Here is a 24983-nt window from a genome sequence, read left to right on the forward strand (position 1 = left end):
TTTTAGGAATAAATGAGAAAGTTCATTAAAAAAACAAAAAAAAAATATTGAAAAATAAAAAAGATAGACCGAGTTAGTAACCAAAGGGTGGCTTCGCTAACAGGGGCTGAGAGTTAGCATTGCTATTTGCTACTAGGGGTTTTGAAAATTATTTTTTAAACTAATCTTTTTAATTTCTGGAAAAAAAAAAGCATCTTAAAAGTTATTTTTAGTTTACAACTTTCAATTTCCTACTACTAATTTTTCCTTGCATTTTTGTTTTGCGTTTTATTCTCCCCGTTCCACTTTTTAAAAGAATATTTTATAAAGTAATTTTTAAAAGCTAAAATAAAAACACTATCAAATACACCATAAATTTTCCTTCCATATTCTCTTCTATTTAAATTTTAAACTCCTTTCTCATCCAGTTTTCTTTTCATTGTTCCAAAGCACAGCATAAGAGTGCTAACGCAAGGGAGTATTATTAAAAACAGAACGAAGAATTCCGGATCATGCATTAGTCTACTATTTTACCTAAAAACTAAGGAAGAAACAGAACTATTTCCTATTCAAAATGGTGTTGTATTATTGGCCGATTTCTATTTTCATATTGAATGTTTGAAACTGAGATGGGGTAGGGAATTTGTACAAATATAGGTAGTCAAAAATTCATAGACCTATACACCATGCAGATCAGTGCTACAGTTACTCTGAACTGAGCAGATCCCAAAGCTGGAAAAGGTTCCAGAAGACACTAGACAGGGAGAGGGGAGTTGCAGTATGCAGCAATAAAATCTCCTCCCCTCACTGAACCCAACTCTCATTATTGAACACCCTGGATAATGAAAATAAGGCCACAACTCTTGACCAAGTAAACCAAAGGCCATGTGAATTACCAGATTAGTCCTCAAAAGCTTTCATTTCACCAAGGGAGTCCCCTCAGAAGCTTTCATTGCTTCTGCAGTCATTAGAGCACTCATGGCCTTGTGAATTACTACATCTGCTTTATATAACAATCTCTTAGCCCTATCTCTCTTCAACTTTGCCACATGGCGTTTAAAACGAGCCTCAGCCACAGCATCACGTAGTCTTAACTCCTCAAGGACTGAAGTATCCAATTGTTCAGTCCCTTGCCTCATAGGGCCAGCAAGAAGGTGATGCCTGCTACCAGGCGTATCATATCTGGACTTGTGAAATTTTGGGATATGATTTCTATATCCCGCTCCATTACTAGTAGGATAGTATTTCAAGCTGCCAGCATCACGAGGTAAGAATACCCTTGGTGAGGTCAGAGCCAATGATGAATCATCAAAAGAATCGTAATTGTGGCCTTGGTATAGGAACTTTTCATCACCAAAAGGTAAAGCATTCTGTCTTCTTCCTGAGTTTACAGAAATTAGATGTTAAGGAGAATGCTCTTAATTGGTTTCTATAATGTAATAACCAATGAAATCAACTTGTAAATCAAATACTCACTGAAAGTGTGGAAGCCATCCTGATCTAGATTACTGTTTGCATGCCCAGAGACTGAAATCTTCTTTTGGGATCGATGTTTCAATCCCTTGTTCAGTGATTCCAGACCCCTAGGTTTCAAACAGAAAGCAAACATGGCTGGCTTCTCCAAAGTTGTAAACTTGTCCAGGCATCCATTAGAATGGGCATTGTTCTTGGTCATGGCTAGTTCCCACTCTCTCACTTGCTTCTGATATCTTTCCCATAGAGGGGGCTGAAAATTACATGAAGGTTCAGAGATGAAATTTCAGGAAAATAATAACAAAGCATACACATTAGGTATAGAAGAAAACAGCCATGTTGAGAAATGCCAAGGTAAATTGCATAAAGTCATCATGCTTTCAGCCAATCAAATACAAATATTATGCCCACTTGTGTACTTGTGTTAAAGTAGAAATTGAAATAAATCATTCAAAGTTGTATCCAATAAATGTTATAAAATTCATTTTCTCCTAGCATGTTTTATTCTGTGGTAGCATTAATACTGCATAAATCTTGTCTGAATTTATTCTGTTAAGTACTTATGTCAAAAACAAAGAGTGACCCAACATTTACGGATTGAATAAATATCAAACAGTAGGTAGAAATCCAAATATGTAGCAGGGTTTTAACCTGGAGGCAATAAATACATTTAAAACCATAGAAATTGTTAAGTAGAACAACAAATAAAATGCATCACTCTTCAATGGCTGAGAAAACTTATTCTTAGATTTGAAAGGGATTAAAGATAGATAGATTCATATTTTTAGTGTAACAAAGCAAAAGATCAATCATCAATCTATTACAGCATTACTACATAATAATCCTGCTCTCCTATTATACCAGCAAAGCTGTCTTTCATATAGTCATTAAATGGAGGCAGACACATATTCCCATAATCAAAATAATTATAACATAAACAAGTTAATTTGAACATTACCTGAAAGTGCCGTATTAAAGCCATCCCCTTCTTCTGCCTTCTCTCCTGCCAATGGTCATAAATAATTTTGACAACTGACAAAGGCCCAACATTAACCATGAGTTCCTCTACCTCATTAGGAGTAAAATGATCACACTTCTTAGCATATGCAACCTTTTCAAACATGTCTATTGTCTTCTCAAACATCTCCTCTGAGATCCAACTCAAGTCGTTGTTGTCTTTTACAGAATTTTGAGCATTTGAAATCCACTGCTCATCCTCACTATCCATGTCATACAGAACAAGGGATGGATTCAGAGCCATCTCAACATCTGTTTCAACCTGTTGGTAGTACATACAGCTCTGAACAAAAGTTGCTTCACATCCATTATCATTGTTTTCTTCTATCAAATGAACACCAGGAATAGGTATGTTTTTAACTGAAGCAGCACGGATGTTACGGTTGTAGCATTCCTCATGCATCTCCTTGAAAAGAGCCCACTGACTCCTATCAGGAAATTCCAAGATCCAATCCTTCCCTCCTTTCCACATCATTGCATGTGTGTACCGATTTGTTGATCCAGGCTGCAGAAACTGATGTGCTTTGTATGAATACCTAGTAATTCCTAAAAGTTTCACAGAGAGTCTCCATTCATTGTGGTCAAACAGCTCTAGTACAACATGGGCCCCAGATTCTCTCCAGCCCTTATTACCAAGAGTAATCAAGACATTTGCACCACAAGATAAGCATTCAACATTCTTTTCAAGGCCCCTAGCAACATCTGATGACTTCTTCTCACTAGCCTTTCGAATTCGTTTGTGAGGAAGCCCTTTCTGATGATGGTTTCTCTGCTTTGAACTGAATTCATACCCTGCTGAAGGCACTGAGTATGACACTTGTGTACGCGGTTTTTTCGGTCCATTGCAAAGAGAATCAGCCTTGCCATCAGACCACACATGAGACTGAAATCCCAATGACAAGGAACTATTCCGGTTCCAATACCAAGAACTTCTGCGAGCAGTTGGATTGGAGCTTGGAATACCACCTCCATTTATATTCCAAGAGAAACCAGGAGAGTGTTCAGCATCACATAAATCACCATCATCACCAGGTTTCTCAAATTGATCAACTGCAGGAATTTGAATGCTGAGATCACCAATAGAAGAATGAGAACCATCATCAGCCTTATCTTGACGTATTAAAGAACTTGAAGGTAAAGAGCCTAACTCTTGCTCCAAATGGTGGTGGCATTTCCATTCTGGTACCTGAGTTGTACTAAGCCTCTCAGAATCATGGGAAATGGCAGTACCAGTACTGTTAAGACCAATGTTCAGGTAATTTTGAATGAGAATTTTATCACTGCAGGTAGAGGGATGATCTGAGTCAGCGCAAGACCCTCCATCACCTGCAACACCATTTGACAAAGTCTCCATATCTTTCCTCAGAATAATTTCAGAATTCCTGTGTGAGCAACCACTGGTGTTAGTACATCCATTTGTCACCAAACCAGGGTCTTCCTGATCGAATATTGGTGTTTGATCACAAAAGCTTATACGATTTGTAGACTGCTCCATCAGCAACATGAGATGCAAATGAAGAAAAAATGTAGGGGCTGCAGAAAAAGAAAGAGCAAATGGAGGAAGTTTCCACTTGCCAGCATCAGAATACTGATGAGTATCAGCTTGAGCGGACACTTTGGAAATACCCATGATGTTAATCCCTGGCCTACTCCTCTTCTGCCTGACCTGTTGCATGATTTGATTCACAACAAAACCCAAGATAAGCTAACTTGCAGTGACTTTTGGAAGCTTTGATATATAATGTTGATTACAGTAACAAGTGTTGAGCATGGCAAATAAATTCTTAAAAGGGGAATAAGGCTGGGGTTACCAATCAGAATATATAGGAAAAAAAGGGAACAAGTACCTTGACTGAGGAGGACCCACTGACAGATGTTATGGAGAACCTACATGATCCATTTTGAAGTGCCTGGATGTTATCATATGTGCATTCAGAAAGATGGAGCTGCTTACTGAGCAGGCAATGCCTCTTAAGCTTAGAATCTAAGCACATCCACTTTGAATTCTTCACTTCAGAGAAATTATAGAACTCAAACACAAGCGGCTTCTTAATAACATGAACACTAGAAAACTTGAATCCAATAGATGTACATGGAAATTGCAAGTCAACATACTTCCCTCGGTAAGCAGGTTGATGAAATACCCTAAGGACAAAAAAGAAAAAAGCTGCAGCCATGTTCAAGCAGCCTTCAAATAATAGAAACCTCAACCCAACCACATTATCAACAAAAAGCATCTCCAAACAAACTCTAGGCCACTTGGTCATAACTGTACCGAACCGAAGCAGCAAAACACTGTAAAGCAACCACAAATTTTCTGATTGAAAAAAGTCATTCAACACCAAACGCATTGGAAAGTTTAAGCCAAATTTGAATGATGCTGACTCCATGTCCCAAAAAATTTTTGATACTCCCGCCTTTAAAGTGAAGCACAATGGGCCCCCAACCTCAGCCCTGCCATTACTTGGATTTTTCATTTTCTCAACCCCACAAAACATATGGTTAAAGGCAACGGAACCAGATGCACCTGTAATAGCATAGTTTTCTTCAGAGATATGAGGGGATATTGGAGCTGGCTTTCGAATCCGCCTTCTGAAATAGACAATAGGCTGTTTTCCATCTTTAGTGGCAGTGGCACTTAGCAATGAGGACTTGTCCCTAAAATCATCACTTAATTTATCTTGTGATACAGAATCACTAGAGAAATTATTTTTAACACCTCTCAAAGAAATCTTAGCTAAATGGCCCTTTGCTGTAACAGGTTCATCATATAAGAATGATGACATTGTGCTTGGAATTGTACCAGAAGTTTTCTGTTTCTTAATGCCTTGAAAAGAAGATCTAAGCCGATGAGAAGATCGAGCCAACCATGAAATTATAGGCTCCGAGTCCATACTGCTCTCACCACTACGATCATCCTCTGTAGTTCTTTGCCTTTCTTTACTGGATTTGCTTCCCTTTTGGTGATCAGAACTCCTACGTTTTGTTAAGGCTCTTTCACCCTTTGCATTTCCAGGAACTTCACTACGAAGTAACAAGAGTTTAAATCTCTCAGTATGTAGATTAACCCATTCTACATCTCGATCATCATATTTGATATGGTAAAGCTTGCTTCCTTCATCGTAGTTATCCACGAAGCCGTAATACCAACTCTGGTCCAAAGGCCAAAAGATTTTAATTCTTCGGTTCAGTACCCAATATGCATTTACATCACCTAAAAGGATTTTATAAAAATGGCGCCTCTTCCTGGAATCACCCTTGTTTTTATATTGTTTCCTAGGCCTCAAAATTCTGCCAGCAGTATCAGCTGACGCTGATTCTGAACCTGACTGAGACTTTAAACCACGGTTAACAATACTTTGACTAGAGGATCCAAAAAAGGGCAAACCATTTAAACCTTTCATAGAAAATCCAGTACAGCTTGGATCAAACCTTGAAGATAGCATCCTAGCTGCATTCTCCTCAAGATTTTCCTCTTCATCTTGCAAATCGCCAGGTATTTTACAACTTGAAACCAAAGGTTCAGCCTCCTTGGAAACCTTAGTTCTATCTAAAGCTGAAGCCTTTCGCTTCCTATTCTTCCTTCGTGACTTTGATAAAGAAGAATCACCACTATTTACAACAGAATGAGATGCACAATCCCCATCCTCCTTAACATGCTGAACTGAATTTGAATCACTATTCCTATTTTCCTTAAATTCATCAAATTCTTTCGTATGCTTAATCTTGAAAGACTCAACCCCACTGCCCAAATCATCACTGCCTAACTTAGGCACCTGATCACCATAGCCAATTTTCAGACCAGACTGCTCCACCACTTTTGATGCTTGAACAAGTTCTGATTTCTTCCTCCCCACAAAACTCCTCTTCCTCTTGGGAATCTGAACATCATCATCACCAACACTAAATGAAATTCTATTTAGCGTACTACTACTACTACTCAATCTCTGACTCACCCCTAACTTCAACTCACTGCTACCATCACCATTTTCTAAGCTACTTAAAAAGACTTTCTTTCTAGCCTTTTTTTTCTTCCTCTTCTCATCACCACCCCCACTACTATTTCCAATCCTCTTTAAGTTCTTCTTTGCAGTGTTTTCTGTCAATTTTGATTTATATAGACTTTTAAGATCCAGTGATCTTGATTTCTTGAGAATTGCAGTGTCATTGGTGTTCTCTGCTCTCCCTTCCATGGAAAATCAACATAACAAACACGCCCACACCAAAATTCCCCTAATTTTCACATGCCATCATACATATATGGACATTTTCCCGGATCTGAAACACCAAAACCACAAAAATATCACAAAAAATCCCTCAACCAACACAGACCTAAATTCAAAATACCCAACATCCCCCATGCATTCTATTTATTGTATCAAACCACACCCAGCAAAATTATGCAAATTTTTAACAACGAAAAAAAGCAATTGTTCCAAAATTTACTTACCTCAACCGAAATGCCACCGGACAATTGATTCATCCAACAGATATCGAAGATCACGAGCGCGAATTGACGGATTAGGGTTTGAGAATCTCTAGCCGATTGGAAACCCTAATAGAAGCCCTGAAATTGAAATTCCCAATAATTTATATTTTTTAGTTTTTTTCGGTTTATTTTTTTCTTCTGTTATTTTAACCGCGTGAGGGCTAGGTTTTCTTTCTCGCTTCAGGAGGTAAAGGGTTTTAATTGAAAATTTCCAGAACTTTTATTTAATTTAGATGGAAAATCATCACAAGAAACTGTTTCAGATCGACACGTGGTTCCTTATCGCCCGTTGATCAAAATCTGTTCACTTGGATGTGATCCTCTGCGTCGAGGTATACACTGATTAAAATTTGTTAGCAAGTGATTACGATTTGCGGTTATGATTCAACGTTTTTGAAGAAAACAATTTAGTCAAAACGGGAAAATAGAAAGCGAAATTAACTAGCTAGCTTGCACGGTCGTACTGTGTGTTTTGTCGACTGTTCTGAAAATTAGTTTCGTGATTGACTCATGAGAGGTAGTAGATGAGTGAATTAGTAGTTTAATCGATAAATTAGTAATTAGTTTAATTTTACTTGGTATATATTAAAATTAAAATTATAATGTATATATTATATATTATATATAAGTATATAATTAACATTATTTGATTAAGAAAAGTTCATTCATATTTTAAAATTTAAAATAATTATTGTAAAATCGATCGAGTCGCCAAGTTTCCTCAAAATCGGTTGAGTTTGACTGGATCATCCCGGGTCACATACATAAACAGTCCAATAGCAAAATCGGCCCGATTAGGTCACTGATCCTGGTTGGATTGATCCGACCAATCGTGCCAAATCGATTTTTATAACACTGGCTTCCCATTTTCACCATGTTTTTAATAAAATTCAAAAGATAAATAATCATTTTGATGTCTAAAAGTAGGTGATGTTAATAGATTGATCCTAAAAAGATGAAAATTTCAAAAATTAGTTTCTAAGAGTTAAAAAAAGTACAATAAATTGATCTTCTTGCTAAATCATATATCTCTAAATTTAATTAAATATTAAAAAAGTACGATAAATTAGTCTTGTCGTTAATTCACATATCCCCAAATTTCGTTCCTCACGACAATGGAGTATTTTTGTAGAGTTTGCATGTTCACCCAACCAACCCAAAATCGAAAAAAAAAAGTGCATTTCAGGTGGGTTTGAACAGGTTGCAGGTTAAATCAGGTCGGGTAGTCAATTTAAAATGGTTTAGGACGATTGGGTTCGGTTTGGACTTCTTAGACTGAACCCGACCCAACCATGCATATTGCTTGTAGTCTTGCATATAAGGCTTGGGCCCAATAATTGGTAGAAGCCCAATTCCTTGAGAGACCAAGCATACACATTGGCTCATATTCACTCATACTTTAGAAACCCTAGTACCTTACCACTAAAACTTGACTCAGCGTCGCTCTCAGTCTCACTTACACCTCTTAGTGTTGCTCTTTCAGTCTCACCTTTTAGCATCGCTCTCTCAATCTCACTTCTCAGCACTAAAGTGTCGCTCTCACCTCTCAGCATCATTGCCCGCGACGGCATTACCCACCAACAAATAATTTCAATTTAAAATGTGAAACTACATGATACCCTCATAAAAACCACTTTACTCATTTTATATAACTCATAAAACAATTATATATGCATTTGGAATTCGTTTGGAAAATTTTAGGAAAACTTCAATATAAAATACCATTCTAACCAAATTTGGCTAAAGCCAAAAAAAAAACCGCTCAAGTCATTCACCAAATTTCCAAAATATTCTTAAGTCCAATATTTTCAACTCAAGCAAATTTCATCCAAACTTCATACTTCACATTTTGTCCAAATTGGCTTAAGCCTGACTACCTCAACAAAATGTAATATTAACTATTAAGGTCTAGAAGAAATTGGTTTAAGCCAATGTTGTCCACTACACATTCTATCTAAAATTTGCTTAAGCCCACAAATCTTGGTTTAAGCCAATTTTGTCCAGAATGCTAAATCTCAAATAAGAACCCATATTTGTTTAAGCCTATAAAAGTCTTAGCTTCCCTTTCCAACAAGCATCTCCAAGCTAGGATTTGAGAAGAAGAGGGAAACAAGATCTTTGAGACCAAGGAGTTTACTCTAATCTTCAACACCACCACATCACACTCATGAAAATGCAACAAAAACCACATCCATGAGGGTCTCTACGTCAAAAACTATTATGGATCGCTCCAAGGAATGGAAAAGAGAAAAGAAATGGAGCAAAGAGATCAAATGAGGATGAAGGAAAGCTCACCCACTCGATGGCAAACAAAACAAGCCACCAAAGACATATGAACTCAAACCTCAAACTTAAGGGAAAAGAGGAACTTAGAGAGGAAAAAGTGATAAAATGAGAGAGGGAGAAGGGAGTTTCATATCTTCAAAACTTTGGGTGAGTGTTTTGTGGTGTGCTTTGGACTTCTCCCACCTTCAATTGCTTTCCACTAAGCACACTCCCTTCTCTACACACTAAAGAAGATTGAAACCTCATGAAAACCACTAAAGCACATAAAATACTTAGAAGTCAAAGATATTTTATTAGTGAGCTTGCGAATTAACAAAAACTTCAAATTTAGTTTTCTCTAGTATTTGAATTAAATCATTTCTCATAAATTATTAAAACCATATTGTTACACATATTTGATAAGCCAAAAAAGTATAATAAGAATTTCTTTATTATTTAGAATGAAAATTTATTTTTTAATTATTAAATAAAAAATTGAAATTTAGTATGATATGATATAAATTATTTAAGAGTTCTCTTCAAGGAATATCTTACTATATTTTTCCTTATCTTCCCTCCCTTTTTTTAATTTATACTTTAGTTATTTCATGAATTGGTTTTTGTATTTTGTGATCATATAAATTGATGTAGGTTGTATATGTTTTCTTGATACTTAAATATTTCACGATAACATTGGTTTGTTGCCTTCATTCTCTGGAACAAACCTCAACACCATAAAGATATATGGCTTTGGCATTTATTTCATGCACTCCCACTATTGTATTGGGCACCTCCTATTGCATTCTAGAAAGCCTATTTCTGAATGTAATGGAATGGGTTTTTCATAATGCATTGGGAGGCACAGGATGCAATAATGGAGGTGCAGGATACAATAGCCTATGGCTTTTCTTGGATTGAAAAAAAGATGATTGCCATAAAAATTTTGTTGCAAATAGTCTTGGTTTTGGAAACGTTTATAGCAATGCATATGATTGAGTTTTGACTCGATTTCCTACAAGGTCAAAGACAATAAACATGCATATTGCACAAATTGGACAGATTTCCAAAGCTTCATTAGAATGTAATTAAGGTAGATTTTGAGTAAAGAAGAAAATGGAAACAATAAAGACATAATTGTGATCAGGTTGAATCGTCCTATTGTGTAATCCTTGTTTAAATAAATATAGATTTACCATATATTTCATTTTGAAATGCAATGCAAAGGCTTCTTCTTGAGAACTAATTGGGCACAATTATTGTGTCCACTTCTAGAATCAATTTATGGTAGGGTAAAAGTATTACAATTCAAAAAATTAGTTTTCAGAATGAATTAAATACTTTCTAGAAATAAAATTTAGTAAGTATAAGATGTTTACATTTACTAAATTAATACACTCAATAAATTAATTTTCAAAAGTGTAAAACTTTTACACTTTTGATTTGTTTTTCTTTCTCAAAACATGATACAATAAGTGAGGCTCAATCAATTTGTTGTGGAAGTTGTTGCATTGCATTTCAAAACCAAACATGCAATAAATATTTTTTTATTTAAAATTAAGGAATGTGCTTTAAATATCACAACAATTCAATTTGATTATCGCAATTTTTCTCTATTTTTTCTATTTTTATCTCCATTTAAAATCTATTCCCCAATCCATTAAAGACTAAGAAATTAAAATCTTGTTGTACAACATGCTTAGTCTCTTTGACCCCATAAGAGATCCAGTCAAAATCATATGCATTGTTATAAGTGCAAAATGCATTCAAAACCAGTGTTGCTTGCAACAAATTTTTTTTATAGCAATCTTCTCTTCTTTAATATCAAAAAAGTCATATATCTTTTGTGATCATGAGATTTTTTTTGAAGCATGCCGGTAACAAACCAATGTTGTTAATAGCATTTTCAGGTAAAGAAAACCCCCATAATAAAACTATGTGTGTGTGTGTGTGTTAATGATGAGGACATGACCAAGAGCAAGGGCAAGGATCCACTTGAAGGACTTGGAGGACCTATGACAAGGGCTAGAGCAAGGAAAGCCAAGGAAGCTCTTCAACAAGTGTTGTCCATACTATTTGAATACAAGCCCAAGTTTCAAGGAGAAAAGTCCAAGGTTGTGAGTTGTATCATGGCCCAAATGGAGGAAGACTAAATGACACCACTTTGTTTCAATTTTAGAGTGTTTAGTTTGTCTAAATAATGGCCCAATCCTTGTAAAGTTGGCTGACCAAAAATATGTTTTGGGTTAATCAACTAAAAGGGCTTTAGTTAGGTTTAGTTCAAGTTGTAATAAGGGCCCAATTGGCAACCTAGGCATCAGCCTTTTGGGAGACCAAATGGTGGCTGACTTGTGGGCTGTTGGGGGTGACTTTTGGTTGCCACAATTTCAGTTACACTTAGCCATTAAGTTTTTTTTAATTCCCTAGGTTAATGGCATTAAGTTATTTTAATTCTAGGTTAATGGGTCATTACTAAAATCTGCTGTAAAGCTTCTATATAAGCTGAACCATTTTATCAATAAACACAAGTTGAGTTTTATTCAAAAAATTAGAGTTTATCTCTTTTATCTTAGTGAGAGTGATTCTCCTAAATTCTTGAGTGATTCAAGAACACCCAGGCTGTATCAAAGGACTTTCACAACCTTTGTGTGTTGCCCTCGCTGGAAAGAGTGATTCTTTCCTTCCTTTCATATTCACCCTTGTTCTTTCAAACCACAATTCCAGAAAATTCACCTCTGCCCAGAATTATCTCGTGGCCATAACTCCCATTTTATGCACTCAAATTAAGTGATTCTTGAGCCTAAATTGAATTTCAAAACGAGACCTTTCACCTCGTTTTGGAATCACCTCATTTGGAGCCCTGTAGCTTCAGTTATTGCCATTTCTATATTTCTGTCCAGCCACCACTTAACCTACGTTTTACCATCCCATTCATCCATTTTATGCCAAGAACCACCTTATTAAGACCCACGAAATTAACCACCTTATTTTCCATCCTTTCCTTAATCAATTTCCGCATTTTCCATCAAGGTTTAATCCTAGACGATCCTAAGTCAGCCCTTGTGCCATGAGGATTCATATCAGTTATCATGAAAGTTATAAGAATTTGTAAATAAAAGTTTGATTTTCACTTTAAGCCAAGTTACCACAATAGGTCAAGAGCTTCAAAAATAGGTGATTCAATTTTTTAAAATGGTCATCAAGGCATTACAAGTGGAATTCATAGGTTCTACTAACACCACACCACACAAAGCAATCATTCTTATATCACTATTTTAATTTGGTGTTAGGGTGCTTGCAATGAAGTCCTAGAATGGATTGTAAAAGTGATGGATCTCAATAAGTATTGCAGAAGGCATGTGTTTTAAAAGGGTGGTTTTTTCTATTATTCAGAAATTTAGTTTCAAAATGTGTTAAAATTTTACCACTTCTAGAAATTATTATTGACAATATGTTAAATACATTCTAGAAATTAAATTCCAAAATATCTACTAAAACCAAAAATACATTATGGAAATTCTTTTTTTATATATATAAAAAAAAGTATCATTGGGAAACAATTGATTACAAAAATAGGTAGGTGCAAAAAGCAAAATCCCAAGCAAGAGTTGCCTCTTTCTTAGCAAAAGGCACTCACTTAATGAGTGAGCACCACTACATAAAAGACATTTCATGTTAGGCTTTCTACATCAATTGTTTAACAATCAATATGTAGAAAAATGAACACAGTGACAATTTTGAAATTGAAAAAAACTAATTTGATGGAAAAAAAGCCTTTTTTAAAAAACTTTTGGTTGTTTTCTCAATTGATGTAAAAGACAATGGCAGGGGGTAAATGGGGCTAGGCTGAGACTTAGTGAAGCAACACAACATTGTGATATTTTAATGAAACCTTAAGATGTCTTCATTCTAAAGCACAAACCCATCTTTTAAGAAACCCTTGTGGAGTTTTGCATGAATGACCAACACATTTAAGTGCTTCTCAACTTGTGACTGCTAGCAACATTGTCTCTTAGTCGTTGTCGTTGATGTTTTGGACTAACATGATGTTGTCATGGACGTCCAATGTTATCCTCACAATCTCTGCAAATGTTTTGGACATACACAAAATCAATGTGGATATCCACTCGTTGATGGGTCTTAAGAAGCTTCGTGTTAATCATCTTTCACCAACGTTAAGGTATGTAGATATAAGGTTGTGTGGGTATGGAGATCTAAATCTAAAATGCTATGAAAGAGGCCATGAAGCAGGACAAGACATCATGGATCTACGAAGGATTTGAGAAAATGAAAAAATGTGAAAAATTTCCTCATTGTTAGACTTCTAAGAGGTCGAATTATTTAGAGACTTAAGATTGATAAAATGGTGAAATATAATCAAATTGGTACAAGAGATCGAGTTGGAGTGGATTGGTAAAGTAGATTTGGATTTGGAAAATCTAGAAAATGGGAATGAAAGATAATACATCGATTCAAAATAAAATCGATGTAGAAGACAAAAATTTCTACAATGTTGACATCTACGTCGTCTAAACCACTTATGTAAAATACCCATTTTAAGCAACATAAAAGGGGTTTTATGCAATAGTGGAGTACCCAGATCATAATTCTTAAAAATATGCTTTCCTACGGCCATTAATGGCTATCCAACCATTCCATACCAACATAAATGCATCATATTTTTTCCTTCTAGTATGTAGACAACAAATTTTCATCAAATAACCATTCAATTATGCAAACACAAAAAAAAAACCCCAATTTTTCATATTAGGGTTCCAAAATCAAATTAATCCTTAAAAACAACTACAACAATCCATAGATCGGATTAAAGAAGGGAAAAAGTGAAAAGGAAGCACTTACAATGTGATCCTAATGTGTAGGTGTGAGTGGCTCCTCTTGCTCATTATCTTCTTGTTCTTCTTCTTCTCTATTTTCTTTCTTTTTCTTCTAGTGGAATGTGTGTGTGTGTGTGTGTGTGTGTGTGTGTCTTTTTGTGTTATGAGTGGTTGGGGATTTGGGAAGGGTTTATGAGCCTTGGCCTTTAGTGGGCCTCATGGGCCCTTCCTCATCTATTCTAACTTTGGCTCACTAATCGTGCTTAACATAGAACAAAATTTTGTATCACGTAGTGAAATCATAACAATAGAGTAAAAATGACATTTAGGTTATCATATCTCATTATTACTCTAATAGCCTATTATGGAGATGTTTAAAAATAAATATAAAAAAATGAAATAGGAGGAGGGATAATTTTTTATTTGAAAAAACTTATTAAACATATATATACTATTTAGAAAAAAAATATTTATTGCCTTGTAAATGTCTTTCCTTAATTATCTACTAATTTTAAAAACTAGAGAAACATGCTTAAGATTGAAAAGTTTTGAATGGGATAAGGAAATTTACTTTAAATGATTCAATATTTTTGTAGGATCACTATGTTCACCAAACTTCTCCTTTCGAGTATTTAACACAACTTGATCGATACTGAGGACAAGAAATCAAAATCGCAAGTTAAGCTGAAGCAACCACATGCCCAATTGACTCATGTTTTTTGTGGTAATTCATTAATATAATTAATGTGCTTCGAGAATAGACAAGTTTTGTATTAGAGTCTACAAGCCATCACAAGCAAACTTCATGGGTGCTACTAACACAATATGAAATCTGCACCCTTCAATCCATGTTCTAATTAGTCGTTGGAGGATGCTCATAGAGAAATCATGGAGAGGATTCCACGAGTGACGGTTCTCGGAGAGTGTTGCACAAAGTTGGTTTTTAATCGGATGAATTTTAAATTTATCTCCTCTTCATAAATTTAGGTTCTAGATGTGTTAGAATTTTAACAGTTTAAAAAATTAGTTTCCACAAAGTATTTAGTTATTCCAAAATGTTTATTATGACATATGTACTAGTGCCAAAAATAATCTCAACAAATTAGTTTCCAAAAGCAATGTATTTTTTAGAGGGGAAGGGAGAATTACCAAAATCATAGGGATGTTTATATAAGTAAAAAAAAGAGGTGAGGAAGAAACAACCCTAGCTAGTGTAAATCCTAGTAGCATAAAGAATACTTATACACCCACTCACGTTTTTTGTACTTTTCCAAATTATCCATTTTCTAGAAATTAATTTTGAAAATATATTTTTTGGTATTATAATATTGCTAAGTTTAATTATCAGAATCAATATCTATCTATCAATCATCAATTAATATCAATGTAGTTATATCATCAAATAATCAATTATAAATCAATATCAATATCAATATACTAACATTAGTGAGAGTTAATCTTGGAAAGTTGTCATTTGTTGTATCATTTTTCTTCTTCTTTGTTTGGTGGAAGTGAGGACTATAAAGTTTCTTCTCATAGTTGGATTCATATGGACACTTTTTCTTTTCTCTGGGAGAAGTGAGGACTAGGAAAGTTTCTTCTTTGTCCTTTAAATAGGGAAGCTACAACAATCATGTCTTATTGGTATTCATTAAGTGCCAAGTACATTGGTACTTTCAATTTTTTCGCTTTGTTGATGGAAAGGGTGTAATCCATGGCACAATACTTTTTTGTTCATTTATCTATGATATTGTTATTTATAAACCTTTTCTTATAAAGCAAGTGTAGATATTAGAAAATCTACAATACTCCATCTTCAAATTGCAATATGCATAATCAAATTAAAATTATATAAATAAGATTATCCAAGAGAATAATGAGGCTCCATTGATTTCAAGGCAAGTATCTTCTTAATTGCCAGTATTTGGTGTAAAACTCAGGAAAGAATATAGTATTTTTATGGCATTTAGTTGTAAAAAAAATTACTTACCATAACAGAAGAGTTTGACATACCAAACATGCCATAGCGCATATCTAACTTGGTGAGGTGGTTTAAACCGTAAACATAATTGTGTTGGTTGAAGTGCTTCACCTACAATGATGTGAGGCCCCATGCCTATGGCACCTTTCCCATGCCTTTTTGGTTCACACAAGGCATGCTCAATTCATAGCAGAAAAAATAAAAAATGAGGCCTTTTATTTTTTCAAGACTTTATTTTAAGCTCCTAGCCATTGCTCTTCTAGTTCCTTGATTCTCAATAATACTCCTCAAATTGAGAATGATTTTTATCAACTTCTTCTAAAATTTGTTACTATGGAGGAAGTCAAAAGTGTTGTGTTCTCCATGAACCCTTACAAAGCTTATGGGTCAGATGGTTTCCAACCAATTTTCTTTTGATCTTATTGGGAAGTCATTACTCAAAATACCTTTGAGATGGTTGCTAATGCTTTCAGTTCTAGTAATATTAATCCCATTTTGGCATTAACTCTTATTGTCCCTATTCCCAAGGTGGATAGCCCTTCTTCTTTGAAGGACTTCAAGCCCATTAGTCTTTGCAGTATGGTTTTCAAGATTGTCTCTAAAGTTCTCGTTAACAAAATAAGACCTTATCTAAATTCTATTCTTTGCCCTCTGTAACATAGCTTTATTCCAAAGAGATGGACTATGGATAATGTCATTATTGCTCAGAAGATTTCCCACCATAGTTATAAGAAAAAAAAGTTAAGACTGGTTATTTCTTATACAAAATTGATTTTAAGAAAGCCTACAATAAAGATGACTAGGTTTCCTTAAGCTTACTTTGTCTGAGTTTGGTTTCCCTCCTAAGATTATTGATTTGATAATGAGTTTCACAACCACATTTTTCTTGTCTCTTAAATGGAATAATGAGATTTTCTATAGCTTTTCTCGTACTACGGAACTCAGACAAGGAAATCCAATGTCACCCTATATTTTTGTCATTTGTTTGGAGAAATGATCTTTTTTTTGTTCATGAGAAAGTTCAAGCCAATAAGTGGGAACCTATGTCTATTTCAAATTCTGGACCTAAGGTATCTCATCTTTTCTTTGCTAAATGATTATTTGTTATTCGCCAAAGCTACTGCTTCTCAGGTTTGTCTTGTAAACCAAGTTCTTGATACCTTTTGCAAAGTTGTTGGATTCAAAGTTAATCTTCAAAAATATAGATTCCTTGCTTCAAAGAATATGCTCAAGGATAAGACTGAGTCCTTTAAATCTATTCTTGAGTTTGGTCGCACATACCATATTGACAAGTACCTTGGCTGGCCTATTCTTACTAAAAGATTTAAAAATAGGGACTTTGATTTCATTCTTGACAAGATTCAAAGGAGACTAACGGGGTGGAAAAGCAAACTTTTTAGGAGAGCAAGTAAGGTTAATTTGGCTAAATCTATTTTGGAGGCTATACCATCCTATACTATACAAAATGTTTGGATTCCTGAAGGGTTTTATGAGAGAATAAATGCTTATATTCGATTTTTTGTTTGGGGGAAACCTTATACTCATTAGGTTGATTGGAATATTGTTGTTTAACCAAAAGCCTTAGGGGGCTTAGGTTTGAGGAAGGCGTTTGAAATTAATGTTGACCTTTTGGGGAAGCATGTTTGGTCTCTCTTGCATAATGATGATAAACTTTAGGTTTATCTTCTTGATGATAAAAATCTTCAAGGAAACAACATTCTTCATATGAACAATGTCAAAGGGGGTTCCTACTCTTTTGGAATTCTATTATAAAAGCCCAAGAGGTTCTCCAAGATGATTTTATCTATAACAAACAAGTTGAGGGAGATTCATATGACGAGCTTGTAGAAGCCCTCAATAAATTGCATTAAGCTCTGCAAGAAGGATATTTCCCTGACCCAAATAGCCACTAAAACCAGCAATCCATTGCCCATCACTGGTTCTGAAGAGACCACCAAACCTCGCTCTTCCAGACTCACCCAATTTTCTTCCATTGACATTGAGAACATAACTTCCATTTCTGTTGGGATGCCACATGATTGGCTTGCTACTAGTATGTTGCGGCCTTTGTCCATGAAAGCAAGCATGCAATATGCCTGCCAAATGCATCACTGAAAAGGTAATTTGGTTAAGGCTAGTATATTTCTAGTCAAAATAGAACCTATTCCTAACTATCTAGACATTCCCACTACTAAAAAATAGGCTTTAAGCATCGGTTATTAAGGACTTTCAACATCGATTATTAACCGATGTTGAAACTACCAACGTTAAAAGTATCAATGTTAACATCAACTATGAAAATCGATGTTAAACTAAACCACACAAGATCGATTTTTCAAAAAACCGATGTTGTATCATAATAAATAACCCAAAAGAAATGTAAAATATATATAAACCAACATCGGTTATTAGAAAAACCGATGTTATTTTTTGGTTTTTTTAATATCTTGTCTGTTTTTTTAATTACGCCAAATTAACCTGCAAATTGAAAACAGAACCAATCCAAACAATTTTTATCAGGCAGTTCAAATTTTGTCTATAATAATTAAATAATTACTATCAATTAAAAGAAATATTTAAAATAATGAAATTGAATACATAAAATCATTGTAACCTAATCTAAATTAACATAACTCTACAATTGTAAAATTACTTAAACACCTACTGTTTTATTTTTAACTTTTAGATAATATCTTGCCCACTAAATGTGAATTGTCTTCATTCTCTTTGGTTCCAATGGTCTTGGATCAGTAAAATAGTGCATGATATAATAAAACATAAGTTAATAAGTATAAATAATAACAATTATAATGAATTGAATTAGTTTTGAAGTAAACAGTTACCATTTCCCAATTATCCTTGAATTCTCCTAGGACTATCGTTGACATCCAATGCATTACGTAGTACTCGTACTCAATGCTTCCTTTTTGCTTATTACACAAAATTGAATATGATATTCCGATATTCAAAGTTAACCGAAAATTAGTTTACAGAGTAATAAAATGAAATTTTTAAGGAATCAAACATTGTTTAAATGACTTACTTTAACTAGAATCCATCTAGCCGCAACCTTGGATTTACTTCCTTGACTATCGTTGAATCCCTTCAAAGCACTAATTAAGAGAAACATGCATGTGTATTGTACAATTAAAATAGTGATGTCAAATACTAATCATAAAGTAAATGTATTGCAAAATACAATTGATTTGTTAATAATTTCTTTCAAGTAGTTGTCGGGTCTATTGTGCAAAGAACAAAACCAGATGACAACATTGTCCTTAGGACATATAACGACCATTTGCTAATGTGCACTACATTGGAGAACATTAAGTTATTATAGTGCATATTATTTAAATTGATTTGTTTAGTTTAACTTACCAATTCAAGTAGGCCCATAGGTAGACATCTCTCTATGAATTCTGCATCCATTTCTTAATATAATCTTCTAATTCAAATTGTGATTGTCCAGATCTGTGTATGGACTATGGCTTGAGGAATTCATACACAGAGGCATTCCCCGCTCGCATACTTGTCTCAGTCATATGCCTATTGTTGTTAAAATAAAGTAAATAGTGCATGAATTTAAAACAATCAGTTAGCTAATATATATAATAATGTAAGGTGACTTAAAAAATCCACAGTTGTATAACAGAGATGCCGAGACATTGAACACTGTGTGCTATTTTAGAAAGATCTTCATGCTTTATGTGCAAGGCGAAGTGATCATTATACACCTCAAACATGGTAGCATCCCACAACATCTGCAAAAGCTTGAGGAAAAGCTGCGGGATGGTCAATGCCATCATGTATAAGGGTTCGACATCAGGATTCGGCATATCTACAGGTTTCGGTAGTCCCTAAGGTCCTTTTTTATCCTACATAGTTAATAAACATAAGTGAATGGCAGTCAACACTTTATTTGTAACAAATCCTTTTTAAATAATAACAAATACAACAAAATGAAATACATGTTCTAAAAAAGGTTGTACAAGATGTGTCGGCCAAACAAAGAAGGTGTTAAGTGTCTGCCTCACTAATTGAACCTCTTAAGTGGGTACAGGAACTCGAGCATCAGCATCTCAAACTTCCTCAACACTAACCTTGACTTGATCATTCCCAAGGGACATTGTGGACGATCGTCGACCCCTCATAAACTCTTCCAAGGGAAACCAAGTGGGGAGGATTCTTATCGACATACAACCCACATTTTTCTAAGTCACTCGTATCTGGGTCATGCCCCGAGGGATCGACACAACTTTCCTTTGTGCTGACACGAGCCCGTGATACAATAAATACATTTAATAGTTAGTCAATTACAATTTAGGATTTTTAGTACAACCAATTACAACAACATTCAACAATTAATTGAAATACCAAAATATCCTCCCAGATCAAATCATTTTGAGTTGTAGGGACTTATTTCCAATTATCAATTGTAACATCTACCTTGTCTTGAGCGACGATCCCCAAATACGTTCTTAATTTCTTTATGTGGGGACCATCGGCTTTCCCAGTGACAGGATCCACGTGAATCATTGGTCCCTCTGCCCCAACAAGTCTTGTAGCTAATGATACGAGCCCTGTTGCTTTTCTTGTTTTCTTCAACATAGACAGCAAAGGTGCAGCTGACTTAGGAGGAGGAAGAGGGAAGCTGGGTGGTGTAACGATCCGCCTCGTCACTATGATATCACTAACTCTAAAATGTGACATTTCATTTTTTAAGTGAAAAACTCCATTAATTTAATTATGAAAATGAGGTAAATTTTTCGCGATATATACATATATATTTACCAAACAACGCACAAATGCTTAAATAAATAGATATATGTATTAAACCATTATACAACATTCACGCGACAGAAAATAATTTAGTTTATACAAAAATAAAAAAGAACGAAGGTCACCCTTCATCACGTAATTTAGTTTGGAATTTACATGCCCAAAAATAAAAAAGAATCAAGGAACCAACTACGAAGGAGTTGATAACAAAAAAAAACTTTCTCCCTGAAATAATCCTAACATCATCACATCGGTTTGGCGACTCCAACAAAAGAATCTCTCTCCACATCATCTATTGTTGTTCATCTGCTCCCACAAACGAAGGTTCGTGATCATCACAGATACCAACCACACGGTACAAAATTACAAGGGTGAGTTTATTATAAAAGAAATCAGAAAACATCAAATAACCATGATTAGCAAGAAAACAATAACAAATACCATAATCATACACAAATATCTATCAGTTCAACATACACTAAACAACTAGACTTTTCCACAATTCCAATCAATCATGCTCAGTATGATGCATGCACCTGACCTCAACTCTTAAATGCAATGTGGTATCATTCATTAGGAAATAACCTAGGTGTGTCCATGCGACACTTACACTTAGAAAAACTAGGCAGCAAGTATTGAGGTCACCCTGTCATGTAACTCCCCTTCCCCTCCACCCCCCTCGTGGTGATCATCGTTAGTCACAAGGGATTTCCAAACCGAGTGACATGCCCTCGATTATAAGTATTTTCCCTCATGAAAAATAAAAGTACTTACTGACAAAGTTTATACTATTTTCATGCAGTATGAAGTATGAAACACGGGTACTATCAATGCACTAATCATGGATAATTAAAGATTCTAAGTCATCCCCCACCAAATATGCTTAAAACTCTTTAACCACTCTATTCCCCCCCCCCCTAGGGCATCCAACTTGGCGCTGCACCCCCCATGTACATTCACAACATACATCATCACAATGACATCATCTCATCTCAATGTCATTATCATCATCAACATCATCTCATCTCAATACTATCATCTCATATCAACATTATCATAAACATCAACATCATCTCATATCTATGTTATCAATGTCATCAGTAACTGCATTCCACACACACACACACACTTATATACATATAAATTTTATGTATGGGATTCACACTCCTCAAGTATTCAAACAACACAAGTCTCATACAATGATATTATCATTTACAATTTCAATTATCAATAACAAATAACCCGCATCCCATTAGTCAAAAACACAGTTTTCTTGAAAACCAGCATGCAACAGGGACAAACATACATTATTATAGTTGGTTTCCATGATCCTAACTACGGTGTCAAAGAGGTAAACCAAAATAAACTCCCCTCACCTATCGTTATCTCTCCATCAACTCCTCTCTGCATCGTTCAGAGGTCTCTCACATTCAAGCTCGTCGGTCCAAACGTAGAGTCCTTGGAGAAACTGTGAAAGAAAGGCTAAGGGTTTGTTTCTTTATCGAATCCTTGTGGTGGATTATCAGGATTCCGCTCCGATTAAAGCATTCATCTTCGTGTGGTGGTCCGGTGGAAAGCAACGGTGACTGGTGGCCACCCATGGTCATGGGTGGTGGAGGAGGAGGGGTTAAGGTTTCTGGAAGGAAATTTTAGAGAGAGAGAAAGAGAGCTAAAAACACATAATTTTACGTTGTTGGACATATTTATAATCTATAGATCTCGCTTAGCGGGCTCATCTCGTTTAATTTTCTTTTGGCATTGAGTGCGACCACTCGCGCTGAGCAAGTTACCTCCTAGGGTTGGAATTGCACTAAGCGCGCTAGTCTCGCTAAGCGAATTTCCTTCTCGGGTAGGGAATTATGTTTAATGTGTTTGTCTCGCTAAGAGAGCTATCCAAAGATATTATTTGGAAAGTCCCAACAGTCAAAACGCGAAAACATGAGTCATGAAAACTACAATTTAAGTTTGAAGGTGATCCAACAGTTAACAAGTCTAGGATCGCAGTTTTACCGAAACAGGTTTAGGTAAAACTTGAAATCTCACAATTTCATCATAGGTTAATCAAACTCCACATAACCTAACATCCACGTCAAGTAATAACACATAATTAATTCACACAACACCTCAACTCATCAAAATCAATCAAATAACTCAAGAAATGCATTGAACATCGATTTTAAGTTATCGAAATTTAAGGGTGTTACAAGTGGTGTAGCCATGTGCCTGTTAAAAAACAACATTAATTAAACTCAACTCAAAACTATATTAAATTATGTAATTGAAATTATGAAAGCAAGTAAATTTAAAATAAATTACTTTATACGATGTTAATTAATTCTCCTTTATCATGATTATTATGATTTGGATGAACGTCGTCAACTCCTTCTTCTTCATTGACGTTAGGCGGTATTTGTGTGGAGGATTGAGACAACTATCAACGGTTGAATCATCAAGGATCTTGAACATAAAACACTTGTTTAGCTTGTTCTGCCTTGATGAAAGGCTCATTATGGCAAGCGAGCTTCTTCAGATCTATCAAAGTAAATAAAAAATCATCTGTTGGCCCCTTGATATTGCTATCAATCCACTTACACTTGAAAACACTGACAATGGATGTTACATAATTAAGCACCCGGATTTCTTCAATGACTCCAAACTAAGTCATGGAAGCTATATAGGGATTGTCATCATGTACAGTGGCAAAGTTTTGAGATTCAGCCCTTAGACTAACCCCACTATTTTGCATTGTACTCTTGTCATCTTGTGATTTCATGTAAAATGAATACTTGTTGATATCGTATCCTTGCCAAGTTATAAAATTTATTTTAGGGCCATCTGCTCATTTCCTTAACATTTTAGAAGCATTATTGTCACCAAAGATTGTATCTTTAAATTAATTTAAGATAGTCTTGTTATGCTCTTTCAACACTCTATTCTTGGTCATTTTTTGGTTACTTTCCTTGACTAAAGCTTCGTGACGAATTATGTGTGGCAGAACTTCATTACTGTTATTTAGTATATACAATTGAGGTTGTTGCAATTCTTCTAGACTTGGAGTGATAACATGAAATCCGTTTAAACCCTTACCTTCTACTCTTTCATCATGCTGAGACTCAGGAAGCCCAACAAGTTTTGCCTTTTGAATGTACTTTGAACAAAAACTCAATAACTTCTTCTACAATGCACCTTTCAACAATAGATGCTTTAGGACGATGTAGATTCTTTGTATACCCTTTTAAGATCTACATGTGTCGCTCAACCGGGTACATCCATCGCAAATAAACGAGACCACAACATTTAATTTCTCTCAACAGATGAACAATTAAGTGAACCATGATGTTAAAAAAAGGAGGAAAATACATCTCCAACTGACACAAGATAATAGCAGCCCCATTTTCCTGTTCATCGAACTTGTTAATACCAATGACTTTGATACATATGGCATTGAAGAAAAAGCACAACTGAGTTATGGCATGCCTCACTTTGTTAGGCAAAATATCGCGTATCGCCACAACTAACAATTGTTGCATCAAGACATGATAATCACAAGACTTTAAGCCAACTAACTTTAGATCTTTGAACTCACAAGGCTCTATTTGAAGAGTATCCCTTTGACACGGCACAAACACTGACAAAAACTTATCTTCTCTTTTCTGGACAAAGTATGACAAGCTGGAGGCAGTATACTTTCTTACCATCAGACTTTGGATGTAATTGGTCTCGTATACCCATCTCAGCTAGATCTTGACGAGTATTCAAACCATTCATTGTCTTGCCTTTAATGTTAAAAAGCATGTCGATGACACTATCATACACATTTTTCTCCACATGCATAACATCAATACAATGTCTAACATCTAGATCAGACCAGTACAGAATATCAAACAATATCGACATTTTCTTCCATATGCAAGTTTTACTTTTTTTTTTCCCTTCTTTTGGGTTTTGCCAAATATAGTCTTGATGTCCTCAACCCACTCAAGAACCTGCCGAGCAGTTAATGGTATTGGTGTCATTTCATTCTCTTAATTTCCATTAAAAGGTTTTTTCAATCGTTGATAAGGTGTTAGAAACTATCGGTGTTGAGTGTATACTATTTTTTTTCATGTTTTAGTTGTACGTAACTTGTGTCTTCTTCACAGATAGGGCATGCACGATGACCCTTAAC

General features: G+C 35.1%; 1 protein-coding gene across 2 annotated transcripts; it reads right to left on the minus strand.

Moving 5' to 3' along the window:
* Positions 1-540: 540 nt before the first annotated feature.
* Positions 541-7156, minus strand: LOC100792436 (uncharacterized). 2 transcript variants are annotated; one of them, XM_006601060.4, is made up of 5 exons: positions 6920-7156; positions 4317-6747; positions 2411-4135; positions 1456-1705; positions 541-1356 (listed from the first exon to the last, which is right to left on the minus strand). In XM_006601060.4, the coding sequence occupies exons 2-5, from the start codon at positions 6660-6662 to the stop codon at positions 1268-1270; spliced, it is 4410 nt and encodes a 1469-aa protein (XP_006601123.1). In that variant the 5' UTR covers positions 6663-6747; positions 6920-7156; the 3' UTR covers positions 541-1267. The 2 variants fall into 2 exon arrangements, with proteins under 2 accessions (XP_006601123.1, XP_006601122.1); XM_006601059.4 differs by having other exon boundaries at positions 541-1360; positions 6920-7155.
* Between the last annotated feature and the right edge of the window lie 17827 nt (positions 7157-24983).

The sequence above is a fragment of the Glycine max genome, chromosome 17 (genome assembly GCF_000004515.6).
Source record: "Glycine max cultivar Williams 82 chromosome 17, Glycine_max_v4.0, whole genome shotgun sequence".
Classification (NCBI taxonomy): domain Eukaryota; kingdom Viridiplantae; phylum Streptophyta; class Magnoliopsida; order Fabales; family Fabaceae; genus Glycine; species Glycine max.

Bases quoted from the DNA above. Each gene is read 5' to 3' on its own strand.
- LOC100792436 (XM_006601059.4), bottom strand. From the start codon at position 6,662: ATGGAAGGGAGAGCAGAGAACACCAATGACACTGCAATTCTCAAGAAA. The intron at 4,136-4,316 runs GTACTTGTTCCC...ATCATGCAACAG, and splicing joins GTGGGTCCTCCTCAGTCAAG to GTCAGGCAGAAGAGGAGTAG. The intron at 1,706-2,410 runs GTAATGTTCAAA...TGTAATTTTCAG, and splicing joins CTTTAATACGGCACTTTCAG to CCCCCTCTATGGGAAAGATA.